Source organism: Apodemus sylvaticus, chromosome 7 (genome assembly GCF_947179515.1).
Source record: "Apodemus sylvaticus chromosome 7, mApoSyl1.1, whole genome shotgun sequence".
In the NCBI taxonomy this organism is placed as follows: Eukaryota; Metazoa; Chordata; class Mammalia; order Rodentia; family Muridae; genus Apodemus; species Apodemus sylvaticus.
The window spans coordinates 42,268,169-42,289,301 of NC_067478.1; the positions used below are offsets into that span (position 1 = coordinate 42,268,169).

General features: G+C 41.4%; 1 protein-coding gene across 2 annotated transcripts in view; it reads left to right on the forward strand.

Moving 5' to 3' along the window:
• The window catches only part of Ube3d (ubiquitin protein ligase E3D), a 150,689-nt gene that overhangs the window by 78,583 nt on the left and 50,973 nt on the right, over positions 1-21,133 (forward strand). For both annotated transcript variants that reach the window (XM_052187714.1, XM_052187713.1), the window contains one exon: positions 1,590-1,728. In XM_052187714.1, the coding sequence (XP_052043674.1) occupies positions 1,590-1,728 (139 nt within the window). The remainder of the gene's footprint in view (positions 1-1,589; positions 1,729-21,133) is intronic.

Here is a 21,133-nt window from a genome sequence, read left to right on the forward strand (position 1 = left end):
ATGTTTAGAATGAATTACAATGAGTAAAAGCAGAAAGGACAACAGAACCAATCCATATAAAATAATAATCTCCAAAGCACAGAATTGACTCAAACACTCCCTTGCTAAGTCCAGTCTTATGTAGGAAAGTGAGCGACATCTGTTCTAGTCCCTCCAGTTGGCAGAGTTTACTCTGCCACACACATCAGACGTGGATCAGCAGAATAAATCCTCTGCTCCGTGACAGAACTAAACAGGACTGAGCTGCACAATGTCGATGCCCCTTTATGCCCTCAGCCACCGATGTTGGCCAAGGTCACCGATGGTGACCAGCTGCAGTCACCACAGATTTGTATACACTTAGATTTTTTAGAGGTTAAATTCATAGAAATGGCAGAAGAATGCATATATTTATAAGGTAATTGTATGCATGTTATATATTTTATTTGTCGTTCTTTTTTAGAAGAACTGTGGCAAGGTGCTCTAGTGGGCATCACACAAGAAATCCTCAAGGAAACAGAAAACCTATACTGTTCATGTATCTCCTTCTCAGCCTTGTCGCCTGGGGTTTCTCATTAATTGGAGAACTTGAAAGCCACGATAGTAGGCGCAGCCTTGTCATTGTCTCCACATCTGCCCCATCTCAGACAGGGCCTCTGTCTAGTGCCTGATGCTCAGTTTCCTGCTCTGTCACATGAAAGACTTTTCAACTGGGCTCCATAGATCCCACAAAGCAGCTTCAAGGGCCCCTCTGAAGGATGAAGGGCAGCGTCCTGCCAGTTCAGCCTCTTCAAACAGCATCTTTGCTTTTATTTGTGTGACAGTTGGCCTGTCGCAAGACTTTTGAACAAAAGGATCCCAACACTTTAAAAGTCTGAAAGTCACTGACCCAGACATTCCCTAAGTTCCTCTACACCCGGAATGGTTCCACATCTATAAAATGAAGATGACAGCTCTTGCTTAGGTGGCTGAAGGGTCATCAAGACATTCTGTGTGAACAGAGCCTGTGGGACATGGGAGACAGCTAATATGTCAGCCATTACTGCCCCCATGCCTTCCAGGTGATCTCACTCAAATCAGCCTGGCCCTCCTATGACTCCTGTACTTTGAACATGAAGTAACTACCTGAAGAATAAGCACTCTGTCTGCTTTATATGACTAAATATGGCTTGGACCTTTACCTTGTAAATAAAAGAACTTTTATTCTGTGGTTGCACGAGTAGCCGCATGTGCACATGCTTAAGTGTGTGTGTGTGTGTGTGTGTGTGTGTGCGTGTGTATGCGTGCACGTGTGTGCGCACACACATGTATGTTCATACTCATGTGCACATGCCATAGCACACACTGGAAGTCACAGGACTCAGTATTTATTTTTCCCAGGTGGGTCCTGGGGATTAAAATCAAATCCTCAGCCTTGGCCAAAGTGCCTTTACCTATCAAGTTCTACCTTGTGAAACTCTGACATATTTATATGTTTACCTTTTGTGTATTCTTCTCACACAATGAAGAGAATATATAAATGCACACCCAGATGAGTTCTCCTCTGTGTCATGGTTTTAAAACAATTCTGACTGTGCATTTGTAAAAGTTAACCTGTCTGTGTGTTTCAGGCTTGCCAGCTCCTGGGAAGGTGACGTCAGCGTCCACCCTTTAACCCTGCCCTCTGCAACCTGTTTGGAGCTGCTGTTGATACTCTCAAGAAATAATGCCTCCCTGCCTCCGTCCCTTCGCCAAATGAATTCCTTTCAGGTAAGAAACAACTCCTTAACGAAAATGCTTTTCAAGGATTCTGTCATTCACGGGAGATCATACATCCGTGGCAAGCCGGTTTCAAATGGCGATGGTAATCAGGAGCAATGCTCTCCTCAGTGAGTGAGCACGGGACACCTCAGAAGTCAGGCATTATCTAGCCCTGGCAGACCCAGAGCTCTAACTCCAGGTCATGCCCTAACCTCTATCTTCTTTTCCTCAAGAGAAGCGGCAAGAAGATCTGGCCGGGAGGCCTATGCCTGCCTCTTTCTTTCCCCCAGCTTTGCTCTACACGAGTGGTTCTCAAACCTTCCTAATGCTGCGACACTTTCATACAGCTCCTCATGTTGTGCAGCCCTCCAAGCATAAAATAATTTCGTTGCTACTTCGTAACTGTAATTTTGCTACTGTTGTGAATTGTAATGAAAATATCAATTCAGGGTATTTGTATGTATCCCCCAGGACCCACAGGTTGAGGACCACTGCTCTAGAGCAAAGCCATTGAGTCATTTTCAGTGGCTTTACTAGGGTAAGCTTGAAGCCAGATGCTGACTGGATGTTTACTAGGGATGGAGAATCCTTGTCCTCAGCACCATTCTCTCTCCCCACCCCTCCCTCAACCCTTCTCCCCTCCCTGGGTATTTATTTGTATAGTTCCCTGCTGCTCATGTAGACTGAATGACAGGAGTACTCCTTCCCTGGCAGCCAGTAAATTGTCATATGAGGTGGCAAATGGAAATTAAGGATGAGAGTTAAATAGTGGCTTGTGTTGTGACCCTAAAATGACTGAGTAAAACCAGGTGCATCCCCCTGGCTTACAACAGTAGAATAATACCCATCAGCTCTCAGACACTGGAGAGAGAGGCACACGCTGCCAGGAAGTGAGTGCAGGTAGAGCGGGCAGTTCCTGGGCAGGGTGGCTGATATATTGGAGGGCAGTGTCAAGAACAGCGGGTGTGATTTAGTGTTTCCCTGTCACGTGGCTAACGGGACATGAAAATTCAGGAAATGGATCAAAAACATGTGTTCCAGTGTAACTTAATCCTTATTTTCTTGGGGGATCTGTTATATCTGTTGTCTCTGTGAGTCACTTCCTTTGTCTGAACTGTGGGTGCCAACACAAAGTCCAGACTCTTGCTTCTGAATAACTCTTTCTCTGTTGTTAACCAACGTCAATCTCAGAGTCTTAGAGAGGGCCCTTAAAGTGCACTTTCTCCGTCTACAGGAGGAGAACTGAGAGCCAGAAGGCCTGTGCTCTGCTGGAGACCAAACTGAAGCTGCGTCATTGTCACCCCCTCCCAACACACACACACACACACACACACACACACACACACACACACACACAATTTGCCTGAGTGCTGGCTAAAATATTGTGAATTGAGAGGCATGAGTGTAGGTAGAGGTGGACTATATCTTCTATACCTTTGGGTATCTCCACATACACTCTCTCATTTTGCGATAATATAAAATGTTTTATTTGTATGCCACCTTGAACCAGATGTGATTTAAAATTCTGTAATCATTCCATGTAATGAGTAACACAAACGTTTGGTTATGACCACCTCTTTGTGTGGAGAGAGGTCCAGCTTAGCAGCCATTGCAGGGCAGGCAGCAATACTCATATTCCCTTCTCTCTCTCATGGACTATTTGAAACTTTTATATCAGGTGATGGTCCCTACCTCTGGGATTTTATGGCATATTAGGGGACATAGGATACTCTTTTATGTATGATCTAAACTGGGAATAATTTTATTACAAAGCAACCTGAACAGAAGTCCTAATGAGCTTAGAGGTACTGGGATAACTTAAATAGAGGCAGAGGGATTTGAGAGGAGGAACTGATATTTTTTTCTACCTTCACCCTTTAAGGGTGGCATCTCAGCATCATATACACACAGATGCATGGAAGAGCATCCGTTCATCAGTGACATCAGTGTACTCTCAGCGTCCCTAATGACAGGAGCTCCAGATCTGTCAGAGTGTCAGTGGCTGGGGCTCTACCATGGCTTCCCTACTTCTGGTTTCCGTCCTTTGCTGAGTGATCATCACAGGACATGAGAAACTTTGCAGAGTCTTATGAACAACATCTGCTGAAGTCCTTCCCTGTCCTTACCCTGGGAAATATGTGTGATGTATTCTTACCAGGAGCATTCTGGGAATGACTCTCTTAGCAGGCCTTCATGCCTCATAAAGCCTCAGAGAAAATAGAGAAGGCTTCTGGCAGCACTGGAGAGACATATTCTTCATTTCATCTTTGTGACACCCACTTAGTCTTTTCTGATCATTGAGAGAAGAACTGCTAGTTCTGCCTGCATTTGAGATGGGTTTTAATGGAAACTCACTTGGCCACACAACCTCTCTTTTAGCAAGAGCTATGAAGTAGCAGAATGACTTGATTATGATGCCCAGCCCTTACCTTTCCAATTCTTTACTTCCCAGGCTAAGGCAGTGACTATGAGCAGAGCCCAATCCTTTCTCGGTATTATAATGTCTCCTGTTTGGTGGAAATGTCACAGTTCTAGCTTCCGTGGCTGTCTGATAACATGTAATCTCCCCAGTGTGGCTATCTGCAAATAGAAGGCGGAATTCATTGAGAATCACTGCTTTTAGTTATTGTGGCGTCTCCAAGAAGAGGATGGGCGTAACCATTTCTTACTTAGAACTTTCCCATGGCTTCCTGTTGTGATAAAAGGAAAACCCCAGCTGCCTCATTCCTCCCTGTGAAGCTGAACTGTCCCTTTCTCCCCTCACTCCTGTGCTCCCAGGCCTCAGTGTCAGTTGTTTGTTTGGTTGGTTGGTTGGTTGGTTGGTTGGTTTTTTTTTTCAGCTCCTAGAGAATACTCTGTGCCAGGTCTGGTTCTCTCTGGCTTTCGGGCCTCAGATCAGGTGTCATCTCTCACAAGACCTTAGCCTGACTTCCTCCCTGAGTTCCCTTTTCCTCATCACTGTTATTTTTTGACCCTGATGCCCTGTGTAATGGTTGTGTTTGTCCCCTTTCTCTAGTGAAATGCGTGCTGTGTGAGAGCCGGGGGTGTTATGGTTTGAGTCTGAAACAGCCTCATAAACTCATTATCTTTAAACTTGGGTCTCTAGTCAGCTTGTGATGCTGTTTCGGGGCCTTTTCGGAGGAGCTGGCTTAACCAAAATGATCCACTGTGGGCAGGCCTTTGAAGGCTATGCCTGGCCTTAGGTGTAGCCTGCATTCTCTGCTTCCTGTCTGCTGAGCTGTGAACAGCTTGCTACTCTCTCCTGCCACCATGAGCCAAACCATGCCTCTCTACTTCTCGAACAGTGAGCCAAGGGAACCTTCCCCTGTGGTTGCTGTTTCTATTGGGTACTTTGTCCCTTTGTTGAGGAAGGTAACTAATATAATAGCAATGTGTGTTTTGTTCAGTGTTGTATCAACAGAGCATAGATCCTGGATGTATAAGGCATTTAAAAAAAACACTGGATTGGATAGAAGGATGCATAAGTAACATGCAGGTTGCCACGGCCGTGCAATATTGTAGAAATCAAAAAGGCTGCACTAGAGGCATGCAGAGCAGGAGCAGAATATAACCAGAGCAGAAGCAGCATTCTGGTCTCTGCTGCCTCTGAGCTGGACTTACCATTAAATCCAGGTTTGAGATTTGTCAACTAGACTTTTTGCCCTTTCTTAACTTTAAAAAACTAAAGGTTTTTATTTTGTTTTTATTTGTGTGTGTGTGTGTCTGTGTGCGCGCGCGCGTGTTTGAGACAGAGACAGAGAGAGACAGAGACAGAGAGAATGTGCCACAGGTGGTACCCATGGGAAACAGAAGGCGGCATCAGAGCCCTGTAGATTGAGTTATAGATGGTTGTAATTCAACTAATGCGAATGCTGGGAACTGAATTAAAGTCCTCTGGAAGAGAAGCAAGAACTCTTAACTGCTGAGCCATCCCTAAACACCTAAAAACAAACAAACAAACAAAAAACAACAAAACCCGCTTGCTTCTTAAGATAGTATCTCTCATTAGGCTGGAGCTTACCCAGTGGGCCGACTGACCAGTGAGGCCAGAGGTCCTCCTGTGTCCTCCCAAGTTCAGAGACTGCAAATGCATACCACCATGCCTCAGCTTTTACCTGAGGGTTCTGTGGATCAAACTCAGATTCCCTCAATTATGTGGCAAGACTTTACCATCCGAACTATCTCTCCAGAACAAAAGGAGATTCCTCTCCTTCATTCTACTGGGAAACAGGATCCACAGGATGTTATTAGGTCTTATAAAAATAATTCAACATCAATCATTTAATGTATCCAGATACTGTTTCAATGGTTTGCATTGATTAGCTCATTTCGGTTCCAAAGCAATACTGTTTTGAGGGCATATTATTATTCCTACTTCATAAAGCATAGGCTGAGCCAGAGAAATGAATTTGCCCAGTCCACAGAGGTAGTATTGGAGGTACATGAACTGCCAAACCTTGCTCTGCACCTCCCAGCTCTTAACCACTAGATAGTGTTGCCTCTGGTAAGTTTTAATTGTACACATATTTTTAAACAAGACTTTCAAAACACTTCCCGTGCTTCATTGTGACCTGGCTAGCTGAGGACGCTAAGCACTATTATCTCCCAAAGGCTCTTGGCATCAGGGAAACGGTTTTTCTAGAGGCTTCTGTGTGTTGTCTTTAAAGGTGGTGATGGCGGTGGCAGAGTAGCCTCTGTGCAGTTGTAATTACTGACTGTCATGGGGATGCCATTTATCCCATTAGTGACTATGTAGGTCTCTTTCTGATTAGGACCACCTTAGTCAAAATGGTACCCAGGAAAGAAACCTGTTCCTTGGAATACAACCAAACTGACCAGAGGCTCAAAAGGTTCCTGGGGAACTCTGAGATCTCACCTGTCCCTGCTACCACCTTAGTTGGGTTTTGTCTCTCTTAAACTATATATCATAGTCATAGCCTGGCAAAAATTTGGATAAAAGATTAAACCGTCTGGCCAAACTCTGCTTCCTTCCTGACTTGTCTTGGCTGCTCTGAGAATGGTCATGAGGGCTCTTCTTCAGAGCCCATGCTTGACTGAGAGACACGGCCTTAGCTCCTGATCGAGGAAGCCATCTTTGTTTTTTTCCTAAATCTAACCCTACCTCTACTCAGCAGCTCTTGATCATGCACACTGTGTGGAAGGAGTTTCCAAGGTCATCAGGCCATATAACTGAAGCTAGGTTTTTTTCCCCCAAGTGGATTTTTGCCTTTTATAATTTAGGATTTTTTTTTTCATAATCATTAGCCTTTGAAGAAACCTGCACGTCAACTCTTACTTTATGACATTCAGAGCTAGGGCTGAACCTAGACTTTAATATTCTGTTATTTATTCCGTCTTATGATAGTGCATCAGAAAAAAAGATTGCTAAACATCCCTGGATCTTGTAAATGTTATATTTACTCTCCGGCAACACCACATTCTCTTTTCTTAATATCTTTCTGAGGCTTACAACCCTCAAGTATTGTGGGTTGTAGTGAATGTTTCCCATTGCCAAGTTTGTTCCATGTGCATGCTGGGTAGTTTACTAAAGTGGGGAGGGACTTGAATACATAGACATGAAGAAACACAGGCTTTATCTCTTAGTCCTAGATGATTAGTTAAGGTTGATCAAGGATGTTTTCTTACCTCATGGAAGATGATGCCGTAGAAGCGTTTTGAGCTGGGATCAGGTGTGTCCAGGGTGCTATGAGCATCCAAAGCTGAAGCAATTTTGAATTTGGGACCATACTCCTCCCCAAAGATACTGTATAGCAGGAGATATCGGGCCTTGTTTTGCTGCATTAAATATTATTTGGGCATCCCTAGACACCTTTAATCATTTAATTACCAAATAAAAGACACAAAACCTTTATATTTAGAATAAGCCTTAAAACACTAGAGCTGGACAGATATCAACCCCCTGTGTTCTTTTGTCTACTTCCCTGTCGATAACCCTGAGATATCACTTGCTATGCTCCACATGGGCCACACCTACTCCAGCAGACAGGCCTTCATGGCTATGTGTTCACGATCCATCTACCCCATGGCGACTCCTCCTCCTCTGTCTCTCTTCTCATCTCCTTTGAGACCCCCAAGCACGGGAACCTTTGTTTCGGCCCCTCTCTTCTGCCCAGACCAGGCTGTAGGCATCTTTATTAACCAATAACTGTGGTGGGGTGGGGGCAAGGTTTACACAAGAAAAGCTGGAATGTGTGATGATCTGCTCCCCTTGGAGCAACCAGATCTTGGGGAAATTAGCATTTGAATACAAGCAGAACCAGATCAACCTCCTACATATTTTGTGCAGGTGTGAGTTTTAAAGTTAAATCTACTGACATTTAAATTAAATCCTATCATTTTCATAATAGAAAAGCCACATATTCAACAATTAATCATTTTCAAATGATCCTCACACCCTGCTCCTTTTTTTACCTGCTATTAATATTTATACAAAGTAACATCTAAAAATCTGTTTCATTAGTTTGCCACATGTTGCCTTAAACACTTAAAAAAGCAGTAATTTGATGGTAAGCATTGAAGTTTAAGAATGAGAACTTAAACAATGAATAAAAGGAAGTACGCAAGAGGTATGTACCCAGAAGCCTGGAAAATTTACAGATAAACAGCAACAAAGGGCAAATGAAGAAATGTTTTAATCTCTACTTTAGACGTCGTGCTCCATAAATGGCCTCATTCATCGATTACTTGCCTTGCTTGATTGTGGGTGAATTTTAGCCATTATTCTTGTGTATTGTGAGTGTGTGAATGTCTGTGTGTGTGGTCTGTGCACGCATATGCATATGGAAGCCAAAGGAAGACATTGGTTATCCTGCTATTTCACTCTCCAGCTTATTGCCTTGAGATGAGGGCTCTCACTGAACATGAAGCTAGGCTGATAGCCAGCAAGCCCCAGGCATCCAAGATGGCTGCTTCACTACTGGGGTGCTAGACACATGCACAGCCAGTCACCTTTTTACAAGGTGCATCCTGCTTGTACACAAAGCACTGAACTGTCTCCCCACCTGCCATTATTATTTATAAGGTGCCATTTCCCCCTATTTATAAAATGATTAATTTTTCATAATAATAAAAGGGAAAACAGAAAAAAAGTCAAAAAAATTAAAGCTACTGGATGAAAAATCATTGCTGTTTTATTCCCATGTATGTTTTCAATGTATTCTCACACAGAGATAAATATTCATTACATGAATTGTCCTCATTGAAGATGCTGAGCTCAGCACCAGTTTTGTGTGTTTTCCTCTGCTTATTTCTGGCATGAAGATGGTTGTACCACCTTGCAATCCCACCAGCAGTGGAGATCAGCATGCAGAAGAATGCAAATTGATCCATTCTTATCTCCTTGTACTAAGATCAACTCAAAGTGGATCAAGGACCTCCACATAAAACCAGACACACTGAAACTAATAGAAAAGAAACTGAGGAAAAGCATTGAGCACATAGGCACAGGGGTAAATTTCCTGAACAGAACACCGATAGCTTTATGCTCTAAGATCAAGAATTGGCAAATGGGTTCTCATAAAATTACAAAGTTTCTGTAAGGCAAAGGACACTGTCAATCGGACAAAACGACAACCAACAAATTGGGAAAAGATCTTTACCAACCCTACATCCAAGAGAGGGCTAATATCCAATATATACAAAGAACTCAAGAAGTTAGGCTCCAGAGAGCCAAATAACCCTATTAAAAAATGGCATACAGAGTTAAATGAAGAATTTTCACCTGAAGAATTTCAAATGGCTGAGAAGCACCTTAAGAAATGTTCAACATCATTAGTCATAAGGGAAATGCAAATCAAAACAACCCTGAGATTTCACCTCACACCAGTCAGAATGGCTAAGATTAAAAACTCATGAGACAGCAGGTGTTGGCGAGGATGTGGAGAAAGAGGAACACTCTTCCCTAAATTTTCTTCCTCTGAGTCAGAGAGAGTAAGGACTTGTGTGCTTGTCTTGTCAGCACACTTAGAGACTTTTCTTTTCTTTGTTTCTATTGTTTCTTTTCTTTCTTGAGATCATGATATAATTACATCATTCCTCCATTCCTTCCTTTCTTTTACTCCCTCTAAAGCCTCCATATCTTCCTCCTTGCTCTCTTTCAAATTCAGTTCATAGTCCTTTTTTATTTCATTAATTTTTTTGTTGGTGGTGGTAGTAAATGGTGTGGTGGTGGTGGTGGTGGTGGTGGTGTGTGTGTGTGTGTGTGTGTGTGTGTGTGTGTTTGTTCAAAAATGCATTCTGTTCAGTCTGTTACCTCTGTGTATGTTTTCAGGGCTGGCCATTGGGTACTGAATAACCAGTTGGTGTGTTCTGCCCTGGGGAAGATTATTTATCCCACTGTCAGAATCTCTTAATTGCCTGTAGTTGTAGCACTGGTGTCTCTACTGTTTACCCCGTCTACTTTACCACGTCTGTTGTTTTTCCTCAGCTCAGGTTTAGACAGCCATGTTGGTAAGACTTTATGAGTGCAGATTCTGACATTTCTAGGAGACATAATCACACAGCAAACTTGCTGGTCATCTGTCTCTTAAATTTTTTTCACCCCTTTTTCTCCAATGTGCCCTGAACCTTAGGTGTGGCAGTTGAATTGTAAATGTAACACTGGGACTGAGGTCCACAACTCTGCATTTTGATTGGCTGTGGTTTTCTATAGTAGTCTCTTTTTCAAAGAGAAGTTTCCTCAATGAGGGATGAAGGACTACACTCATCATCGGATATAAAGACAAATATTTTGAGTATAGTTAGAGACTGTTAATTTAATAAAGTGGTGCTTGAAAGTTCTTTTCCTAGATTCATGACTCCAGTAGACTGAGTAGTTTGCTAGGCTTCTAGTACCAGGCACAATTTCCCTCTTGAGCACTCCTAAGTCCAGATAGAAGGCTGTTGATTACAACCACAGACTGTGTTTCTACCAGTGTGTGCTGCCACTACTGTACCCTTTGGGTTTTGTGCTATACTGGTTGTGGTTGTAGCTCATATCTCACAGCTGGGAGGACCATTGGTTGCTTTCTTCCTTTGGAAGCTTGCAGGGCACATTCTGGAACCAGGAAAGGAGACTTTCCAGCGCAGGGGCCTCTGGGTGTTGTGTCTGAAGTACATCATATCTTCGACAATAGGAACTTATCTTCCACCCCTTGGGAGGTGGGGGAAAGGAACAACCAAGGGCAATAGCAATAGTCCCTGTTTTGACAGCCCCTGTTTTGATAGCCCCTGGCCAATAACTCATAAGAGCAGTTTTCATGCTCGCTGTTGGAAGTTTGGTTAGACTACCTCTGCTCTTGGAGAAACATTGTTAGCTCTGATTACAAAATTCCATTTAAACTATGTATATTTATACACCAACTTGTGTATATGACGGGTATATTTTTAGGCAGATAATTCCCTTATCACTTTTTCATATACGTTTACAATTATTTTACCCTTCTCATTTACACAATTTTCTTAAAGGTGGCCATTGCTGAAATCTTTCTCCATAAGTTAAGTTTTTGAGGAATTGTTTTAGCAGTTTGAGTATAAGAAAGATTTGATATCTTCCTTCCTTCTGTTCTATCAAGATTCCTGTGGTTTGAGGAAATAAGCAGGTGTTGAGCGGAACACAGAGCTCTTGTCTGAATTGTCCCTTCCTCTGCCTCCTTATTAATGGACTCTGATTTGCTCCTGTGCAAGCCTGTGGAATCTGAGAGTAGTAGCTATGCATCTAGCTTGCTTATGCACTATCCCATCCCTCTACAATGACTGTCCTACCTCTTAGATGCCCCCACATACTCCACTCCTTAGGCCACATCTGCCTCTAGTCAGCAGCCAAGGCTACAGTGTTGGAGCGCCTCACGGTATGGTGGAGAGAGGAGGTCTGAGAATGAAATGGGGTGGGTTCCACCACCTGTGTTCTTTGGGGGCATTCACTGTGTTTCTTGAGAGACGTCTCTATGACATGGGAACAGGAAAGACTAGAAGAATGGGCGGTGGTGCAATTGCAGATAGCATTGCTTCCTGTATGTCATCCTAGCCAGGAAACTTGCTTAGCATTCAGATTTCCCAGTGGAAGCTGGGAGATGGATTCAGTAATGGGAGCCCTCATTATCTACACTGCAGCTGGGATCCAACATGTTTCTGATAGAGATTTCTTAAAACCAAGTTACAGGGACTACTTACATGATACTAGAATAGACCCTGCTATAGTAGGAAATAGGAAGAGAAGAATTTTATTTGTTGACAAATACCCTGTCACTGGGTCACATAGCTTAATTATTTCCTGTTTTTATCTTACTAACCTGCACTTAACACAATCTCTGACTGTCGAATCTTTGTCTTGAAGTTTATAGTTTTCCTTCAATGTTCATCATTAACGCTTTCATTCTCAAGTTGTTCTAAGATGCAGGTGCTCATTGCCCTAACCCACCTTTCTGCCTCCTTTTGTGACCACCCAGCAGAACTTGGCTCTAGGCTTGGCTCCTCCCTCAGGGATGGGCAGCCTGTGTCTCCTGCTCTCCTCACAGCAAAGCTGAGGTGACCGACTGACTGACTGACTGCACTTGCACTGATGGAGGACTCTCAAGGTCTAATTGTAGTTCTGCCTCCCACTGACTTGTGGCAGTGGTCCAATCAGGTGACCTCTGTGTGTCCCTGTCACATTGTCTATGGAGGGAAGAGGTTGGGGTGAATTCTATTTTAAAGTTCCCTTTAAAAGTGGAAGCACATGGAGTCATTTGGTCTGTTCTCAGATGTTTCTGAGTTCTTCACCCAGGCTGCATGCTGTGGCGCTCATCTTTATAAAGGGACTAGGTCTTATGTCTCCTAAACATCTTGAAAGTGTTTAAAGAAAAGTAGAGATTCAACCAGATTACACACTTGTTTTGTGTGTGTGCATGTGCATGGGTGTACATGTGCAGAGTTCTAGGACATACTTTCAGAGAACAGAGCAGGTACCATAAGGCCCATCCCACAAGCTGATGAGGTAAGGGTATTGTCTGGCCCTTGATTCTTCAGCCTGTGAGGCCCAGGGCACATGATGAAGTAGAAGTAGTAAACAACCTTTCTCAGATGGATGGCTTATCAGACCAAAGGCAGGGAACCCTTGATTCCTCTCGTTCTTCATGTCTGTCTTCTCTAAGGCTTCTTCCACACTGGGTTTCATCTTTGGCTCTAGGTCCTGGACCACATGGAAGTATACATAACTTTCAAACTTCCTAGAAGTTTTTGTGTTTGTATTTTATTTATAAGAGTTGTTACTCCAGGACGGTTTTCTTCATGTGAGTCTCTTCCCCTGCTTGGAGCTACTAACCTGAGGTCCCATTCTGGCCCGACACTCAGTCAACCATGCTCACCAGGCTTCCTGGGGATAGGCCTTGCTTCCCGAGAAAGGATGCTGAAGATATATTGCTGCTTTTAGAAACAACACAACCTCAACATGAAGTTGAAGTGACTGACTGAGCTCACTTTGCTTGTGGAAGGAGCCACTATATTGTTCTCGCCAGTTTTTCTGGCTAGAGGGGGAAGGAGCCTGGGAAGGATGCCAGCCTTCAAGGGGGTGATTGATGGAAAGGTGAGCCTGTTCTAAGCCTCAATCGAGAAACTCTCGTGAGCCCTCCCGGGATGACTAATTGCTTCAGCAAAGCAAGCAGATTTAGAAAATGCTCTGAGGACTGAGGCCGTAGGGTTCATGAGAAACAAGAACAAGTCATCATACTGTCCTCTTGTCTCTCGCTCCTGTAGATCTCGTCCTGGTGCAGTAGGGGAAAGCACTGGAGTAGAGATGGGAGCTGGCCTGGTCTTGGCTTTGTCATTGCCCCATCTGGATCCTTCTGGACTTTATCTTTCTAGCTTGAAAGCCCACTGGTTCTGAGTTCCAGGAGTTGTATTCATAAAAGAACTGTGGCTTCCAGAGGCACAGCAACACCATGCTCCTTTGGAGGTTAGATGCCAGGAGTGACTGTCACAAAGGAGTGATGCTCTGTGGGCAGCCTGGAAGTTATCTCTGTAGCATCATCCGGGGGTTTCATGCTGTAAACACAATAGATTTCTAGAGTTTCAGCCAGTGTGACAGATCTGTGGAATACAATGGGATGTCACTGTATGGTCAGAAGCTGTGATCACAGAGATCACAGAGCAAACTGCGGCTGAGAGATTTTAGGAGCTAGGCCTTCTTTTGTCACCCCGGAGCTAAAAGCAGTTCTTATTTAAAAAAAAAAAAAAATTACATTTATCCAGTCCTAGTGTTTCTGGCTTTCTTTCCTGCTTTTAAACGATTCCATTTCTTTCTCATTTGACAAACTTGAGAGTCATTTGGGAAGGCAGTAAACACCTGAGACACTGTCTTTCTAAAGCATCAGCTGCTTTTTATCAGGTCCCCCAATATAGTAATGATTGTAGCAGAAATTAGAAAACAGAAGATGTGATCATTGGGATTTTCTGATTACAACTGCTGTGATTAGCAAGATAGTTGGGCCTTTCTCTGCCACTGTTGGGGAGTGTAAAGTAGGACATATATAGTTTGGGTTATCAAATTTTATCTATCCTTCTTTCTCTTCTTATACATCTGTTAGAAAGCTGTGGGTTGCTTTTTTTTTCTTTTTATTTAAAAACTACACTAGAATGAAAGCAATTACTTGCAGTTCTTAGACATAAAAGAAGATCTTTTCTAGCAAAGATAGAAGTGTTCAGCATCTTTACCTATGTCGCCACAATAAGACCTTATAACAGCAGTTCTCAACCAGTGGACCAAGTCCTCTTTGGTGGTAGAACAACCCTTTTACAGGGCTTTCCTAAGACCATCAGCAAACACAGATATTTACATTATGGTTTATAACAGTAGCAAAATTACAGTCATGAAGTAGCAACAAAAATAATTTTATGGTGTGTGTATGGGGTGTGTGTCACCACAACATGAGGAACTCTATTAAAGGGCCATACCACAGCATTACACAGGTGAGGAATCACTGCGTTACAGTTTTTAGTTACCCAGTAGGAACAGTAGGTGCTATTACTCCATAGCCCCCGTTCCTGCCATCCATTGATTTCTGTTTCTCTTGAAAGCACAGTCATTTTTAGTTTTAAATGTTTTGATATATACCTCATATGTATCAGTCATCTGGTGTCCTGGTTTTGTGTTCTTTTGTTTGCATCCTATATCCTTTAATGTTTTTATGCTGAAAGTCCGTGAATAATAGACTCTTGGTCTTTCTGTGTCTACACATGTCTTCATCTTGTTCTGCTCTGAATGATGGTTAACTGGGATATGGGTCCTGTACCCTCTTCAGTGTGAGACTCTATCACCGGTCTATCTCCAGTGACCTTAGGCCATCTAATTTTGTTGATAAGACAGCTGCTGTAAGACTACTTGCTGTTTCTCTGATGATAAATCATCTCTCTATTCTTGCTGACCTATAGAATGTCATCTGCTGCTTGGTGTAATACAGTTTTAGTAATGTCTACGTGCAGGTTTATGCTGCTTCGTTCTCTAAGACTAGTTCCTCTGAGGTTGGGCTTCAGGCTTTAAATTATTTCTGAAAAATTGTCAGTGATCACATCTTCCCATGATCAGCTTGCTCTCATTTTCCTTGTGTATTCCATTAGCATATAGTAGAGTTGTTTCCATTTATTCTTCTTATTTATTGCTTTGTGTGTATGTTTTATAATTTGCATGCACACACAGATAGTTGCATCTCAGGATGACTTCTCAGTACTAAATAATACAGTTCACTCATTGTTTTTCAACCTCACCAATAAGTGTTGCCTCTAATAACCCATCTGGAGACATTAAATATATTTGCTTTAAAATATTTGTAGCTTGTTCTGTTTTCTAATTATTTTGACTGGTCAATTAGCCTTATACTTAATGATTTGGGGGCTGACTTAAGATTGGTTTTCTCCATGTTTTGGAATTTTCAGGTTGCAAGCTTACCTTGTTTAAGTTTGCTTTCTCTGCCCTGTTCCTTCCATCAGTGTGGCCCAGGTTTATAGCTAGTTTATAATCTACCTCTCCACTCTTTAGCATGATGGTGTATGTCTGTGATGATGCTAGGGTTCTGGTAGATCATCATTGGGCTGCCAGGCATATTGGCAAAAGCTTGATTCTGTATCTTTCCAGTTCTCTGAATGTAGAGGTTCCATCTAAGTCATAATCCCCGGAAACTGTTGGCAGCAGTTTCTAGACTTCTTATAAGAGAATCAGATAGTTTGGGATCTGTCACTTTACATATCTTGGAGTCTGTTCTTGACCCAACCCCATAGACAGGCCTATGCCTTCATATCTGCCCCACTCCACTACTCTCATACTGTCCAGTCCATGGCAATAGAATTTTCAATGCAACTGTGACTTGGAGTTCTCTCATGTTCTATTTCACCTTTATATGAAAAATCCAAGGAGTGACATTAATGTTATTTCTGGGTTGCTATGTGTCAACCTTGATTTTCATGTATATGTGACAACTACTCTCCCTATAAGTACTTGTATACTCTCTGTATAAGTACTTGGCAGAAGCCATTTAGGAAAAGCTAAAGGCATGTAGGTGACTTTTCTGGAGATGGCCCACCATTTTGCATGGCCTGTGATGGGTGAGCTCTGACGCCCAAGAGACTTCATCCCAGCATTCCTTCTTGCTACTGATATGCCTTTCCTATCACTGTTACATAGTCTAGTGATTCCTGGGACAGGCTATTGGTCATATTTTCTGTAGATTTACATGAAGATGTACTTTTATATAGTAATGCTGTTGGATGAATTGATAATTTCATAATTGCTAATATATTATAGAATTCCTTAAATTTATACAAGTAATTTCAGTATAAAATTTATAGTATAAAAGCTACAAATAGAGCTCTGTAAACCCTCATGCTAATTGCACTAAGAGAAGAAATCAGGCTTGGAAATAAATTTACAATCAAGGAAAGCATTCCTTCTAGGCTGGGACAAGGCTACTATCTGATAATTAAAGGTCTTAAATTGGGAATGGACAATTTGTTGGAGGCACAAGAACAACAAAATATTGACTGGTTTATTTATACAAAACTTCAGAACTAATGAGATTGAGATACAAGGCAGATGATTTGTCTCTTGACAAAACCATGCTAACTTATGCCATAAGAATTATTGTTTTAAACTTATAATGAACTCATGGAGCTAGTAACAGATAACCAATGTTTAGTTAGGTACTAGTCTTAATGGAATGGCATTTAAACATTTCTGCTGTACTTGTTTATTGATTTATGACATGAACTTTTACCTTAAACTTAATATGAACTTATAAAATATAAAGATGCTTAGAAAAACTATCCTAATGAGTATAAGAACCAAGAACCAAAATGCAGGTGAAGCTTTCTCTTCTTTTATTTTCTCTCTGGGTCACAAAGAGTTAATGAGTCCCAAGCCTCTTGCCTGGCCAGTGAGGCATCCTTGAGCCAGAGAGAAAAGATCCCTAGCAATTAAGCCTTTTTTTCTTCTTAATTTCTGCTTCTGACAGCAGCAGTCAGCTTCTCTTGCCTTAGAAAAGCAAATAGTTATAAACAGAAGAATTGCCAAGGACAAAAATGCTTTGGCCCCTGATTGCTGACTCCATACTCCATCTCTGCCTTCCCCAGGAAATCCTGTGATGCTGTGGCTGGCTCCTGGCAGGTTCTTAAGCAAATAATAAAGGCAACATGTAGCCACATCTAAGGTTAATGAAGACGATATCATACTTTATGATTCTGTCTTCAGAGTAGGTATGTACACAGTGGTAGAGGAGTGAGAAATTGTGGCTTATGAGGAAAGTAAACCTTCCTGGGGCTTTAACTACCCAGTAATTTTTGTCTGTGGGTCCAGTCACAAATTGCATAGTGATCTCTAGAGGTATGTAGGTTGTGGCTGTTTTGACTTTACTTTTAGAGCTACCTCCACATTTGCTAGGTATTTTGTTTTTCCTTTACTTTTTTTTTTTTAAACCTAGTGCTACCACATCAAACCTAACTTTGCACTTTACACACATCAGGTACCATGTCAAATCTACCTAATCCAAGCTTACTTTTGTATAAAAGCTTTTACTGAATTGTATCCATTCTTAGTTGGGTGACTATCACTGCCATTCATACAACTAAAGGCCTAGACTAGTATTTCTCAAACTGTGGGTCACAATGCCTTTGGGGATTGAATGACCCTTTCACGTGGTTGGCTGAAGACCATTGTAAAACACAGATATTTACATTATGATTCATAACAGTAGCAACATTATAGTTATGAAGCAGCAATGAAAATAATTTTATGGTTTGGGAGTTAACACAATATGAGGAACTATATTAAAGGGTCAGCATGGTAAACCATCTCTGTCCTTTAACTCATACACAAAGCAGAACAGAAGCCATGCTTCTTCAGGTGGCAAGAATCAAAACACTGCAGCTAAATTTGAAGGTGACTCACAGTGGAAGGCTTTCCAGTCTTAGATGACCACATCTTCAGTGACCATCTCCAGGGTGTGACTCACAGTGGAAGGTTTTCCAGTCTCAGATGACCACATCTTCAGTGACCGTCTCCAGGAGCCCTTCTTTGCTTCTTTATCTACCCTTTAAAAAAAATTGAGCATTTTTGTTTCTCTCTACTTTCTCTGTGACATGCTAGAATCCAAAAATTGTTAGATACACACTTGTAGGTGCCAACTATTCTACAGTCAGTTTCCACAACTGAAATCAACGAGTGACAACACCTATGTGCTGCGGAGAACTACACCACAGCAGCTAATGTCAAAACTACAGATACCTGTGGGTCAGCATGAAAAAAACATCCAAGAAATTCCAGCACAAAATTTCTTATCTTTCCATGCCAACTCTACTTCCAGGCTTCATGGAGATCCAAGGCTGATCAAGATACCTGGCGGTAGATGCCAGGCTGCTTAGGTGGCTGAGGGGGGTCCAGACAGGCCACCAGGAAGCTCAAATCCAGTTTCCTATTTTAAAATACCTAGGAAAATTGTCAGGAAGATGGGAAGTCAGGAATCCATGGAAGGAATTTTAAAAATTACATCATTTAGGGAGGTGGACAATGGTGAGGCATTATTTGAAAGGATAGGCATCATTTATTGGGACAGCCTTCCAAAACCTTAAGTTCTCTTGAAACTCCCCTATTGATAATGTAATGGTGGACACATGCTATATATATATTTAAACCTGTAGAATACACAGTATTGATAATGAGCCCTGATATACAATGTGTACTTTGGGTAATGACTGTGTTAATGCCAATCCACTAATTGTAACGAACATACTTCTCTAGTGGAATGTGCCATAATTGGAAAGATTATAGATGTGGAAGTACAGGGATTGCATAGGAAAGGAATATAGGCTGGAATTGAGGAAGGAAAGAAGGGAGAGAGGGAGAGAGAGGGGGGAGAGAGAGAGTAATTGTAAAAGTTAACCATCAAAACAAAAGAAGAAACTGTTCTCAAAATCAGCTTGCAAGTCTCTTATGTAGAGAAACATTGGGAATATTTTTTAATTTATAGTTATAAAATATCATACAGTAGCAAATAAGTATGGTGAGCATGCCAATAAATGTGGATAAATTTAGTTTACCTACCAAAAAATGTATAAGTCTGCAATATGAAATGTAAGTATTATATGCTCTATGTGAGTGGTCTAACCAACAGTGATCCAGTTGTACTAGAAGCCAAAGACAGAACAGCCTGCATGTCAAACAAAGATAAGTCATATGAAGCACTACACATGACAAAGAAGGAGGCACCTTTCAATGCTAAAAGCCACAGTGTACTAACAAAAATTAAAAGAGAAACCTCAGGGGCTAAATATTTTACATAATTGCTTACTGAACAACTAGGTAGAAGGTGACATATAAATTGAAGTAGGGAGTTGTTGGGGTCTTACATGGTGGCAATAGGGTTTTGTGAGGGGCTTCTTTATTTAGCTTATTGTCAGTTCTCATCCATGTTATCAATGTTTCATTCCTTATTACTGAATAAATGTTCGATTGTATGGACTTACCACATTTCATTTATCCAGCCATTGCTTGATGGGCGTGCTCAACAGTGCTTCAATGAATAGTCATGTAGTCTTGTGGGACAGTGAGTAATTGGCTCCATAGACGACAGAATACACAATCCCCAAATGGCTTAAAGATTAAAGCAAGTACTAGAAAAGCACCAAATTTAAATAGACTATAGTTCACTAAGTGATATTGGGCTAATATTATTTTTTTAATTTTGTGCTAATTGTCTTGTGGTTGTGTGAGATGTTAGTATTAGGGGAATGCAAGTGGGGAGCACGTGAGCACATACCCCTACCTTCCCATCTCTTCTCTGAGTCTAGAATTATTTCAGAATGAAGGGTTTTTTCTAGTTTATTTATTTTATCGCATGTGTGTGAGTGTTTGCCTGAGTCTTATGTTTTGGTACCTCGTGCATGCTGTGTCTGTGGAGGCCAGAAAACAGCATTGGATCTCCTGAGTTACAGATGTTTGTGAGTCACCATGTGGCTGTTCTCTAAAGAGTAGCCAGTGTTAATTGTTGCGCTATCTCTCTAGACCCCAGATGAAGTTTTAAAACATGGGTGCTTTTTGACATGTAATAGCATTATGTGTCAAACCATTGTACAGGAACACTATGAAAAAAAAAAAAAAACAAAATCAACTTAGTTCTCCTAATGTACTTAGCAACACAGCACATAATGGGATATCAGCTGATTCCTAGCACCTTGTGACCTCAGCAAAGAGAAGTAGCCTGCTGTCACCTCCCAGCCTACAGGAGTGTTAAAGCTCACATCATCAGCCCAACACAAGTTTCCCCTGAGCGTGCTTTGCTTTTTCACCATCTTAAAGACAGAAGATCCTGAGTATATCCTTCATACATTGAGGGTCATTGTTATTAGCTAGCATACCAAGAAAATAAAAATGATGAAAGTATCCCATTTGGTGGGGGACCTAACCAAAGCTGACTCTCAGAAACCCACAAAACGGGACATACTCTCTAAAACTATAGAAGAGAGGTAGAAAGGGGCAGCTCAGTTCCAAGATAATATATCTTTCTATATATTATATTGATTAAATATATATAGACATATATATTGATTAAATATATTTACATATATAAACTTTATAATATATAAATAATTTTATTTATATAAATATATAAATAAATAACTTTATATAAATATAAATATATAACTTTATTTATATAAATATATAAACTAATATAATATATAAATATATATACACATACACACATAATTTTTTATTATGAATAAAATTTCACAGCTTTGAAGTTGTGGTATGAATATAGACTCAAGACAGAAGAGAAGGTAGAAATGCAGAGGAAGGAGACATTGTTTAGCATTAAAGTTTAAAGTATAAGGGATGGTAGTAAGAAGCTGGAATCATAAGAAAGACAAAGTATCTGTCTTGGCAATCATGTCTAATGCC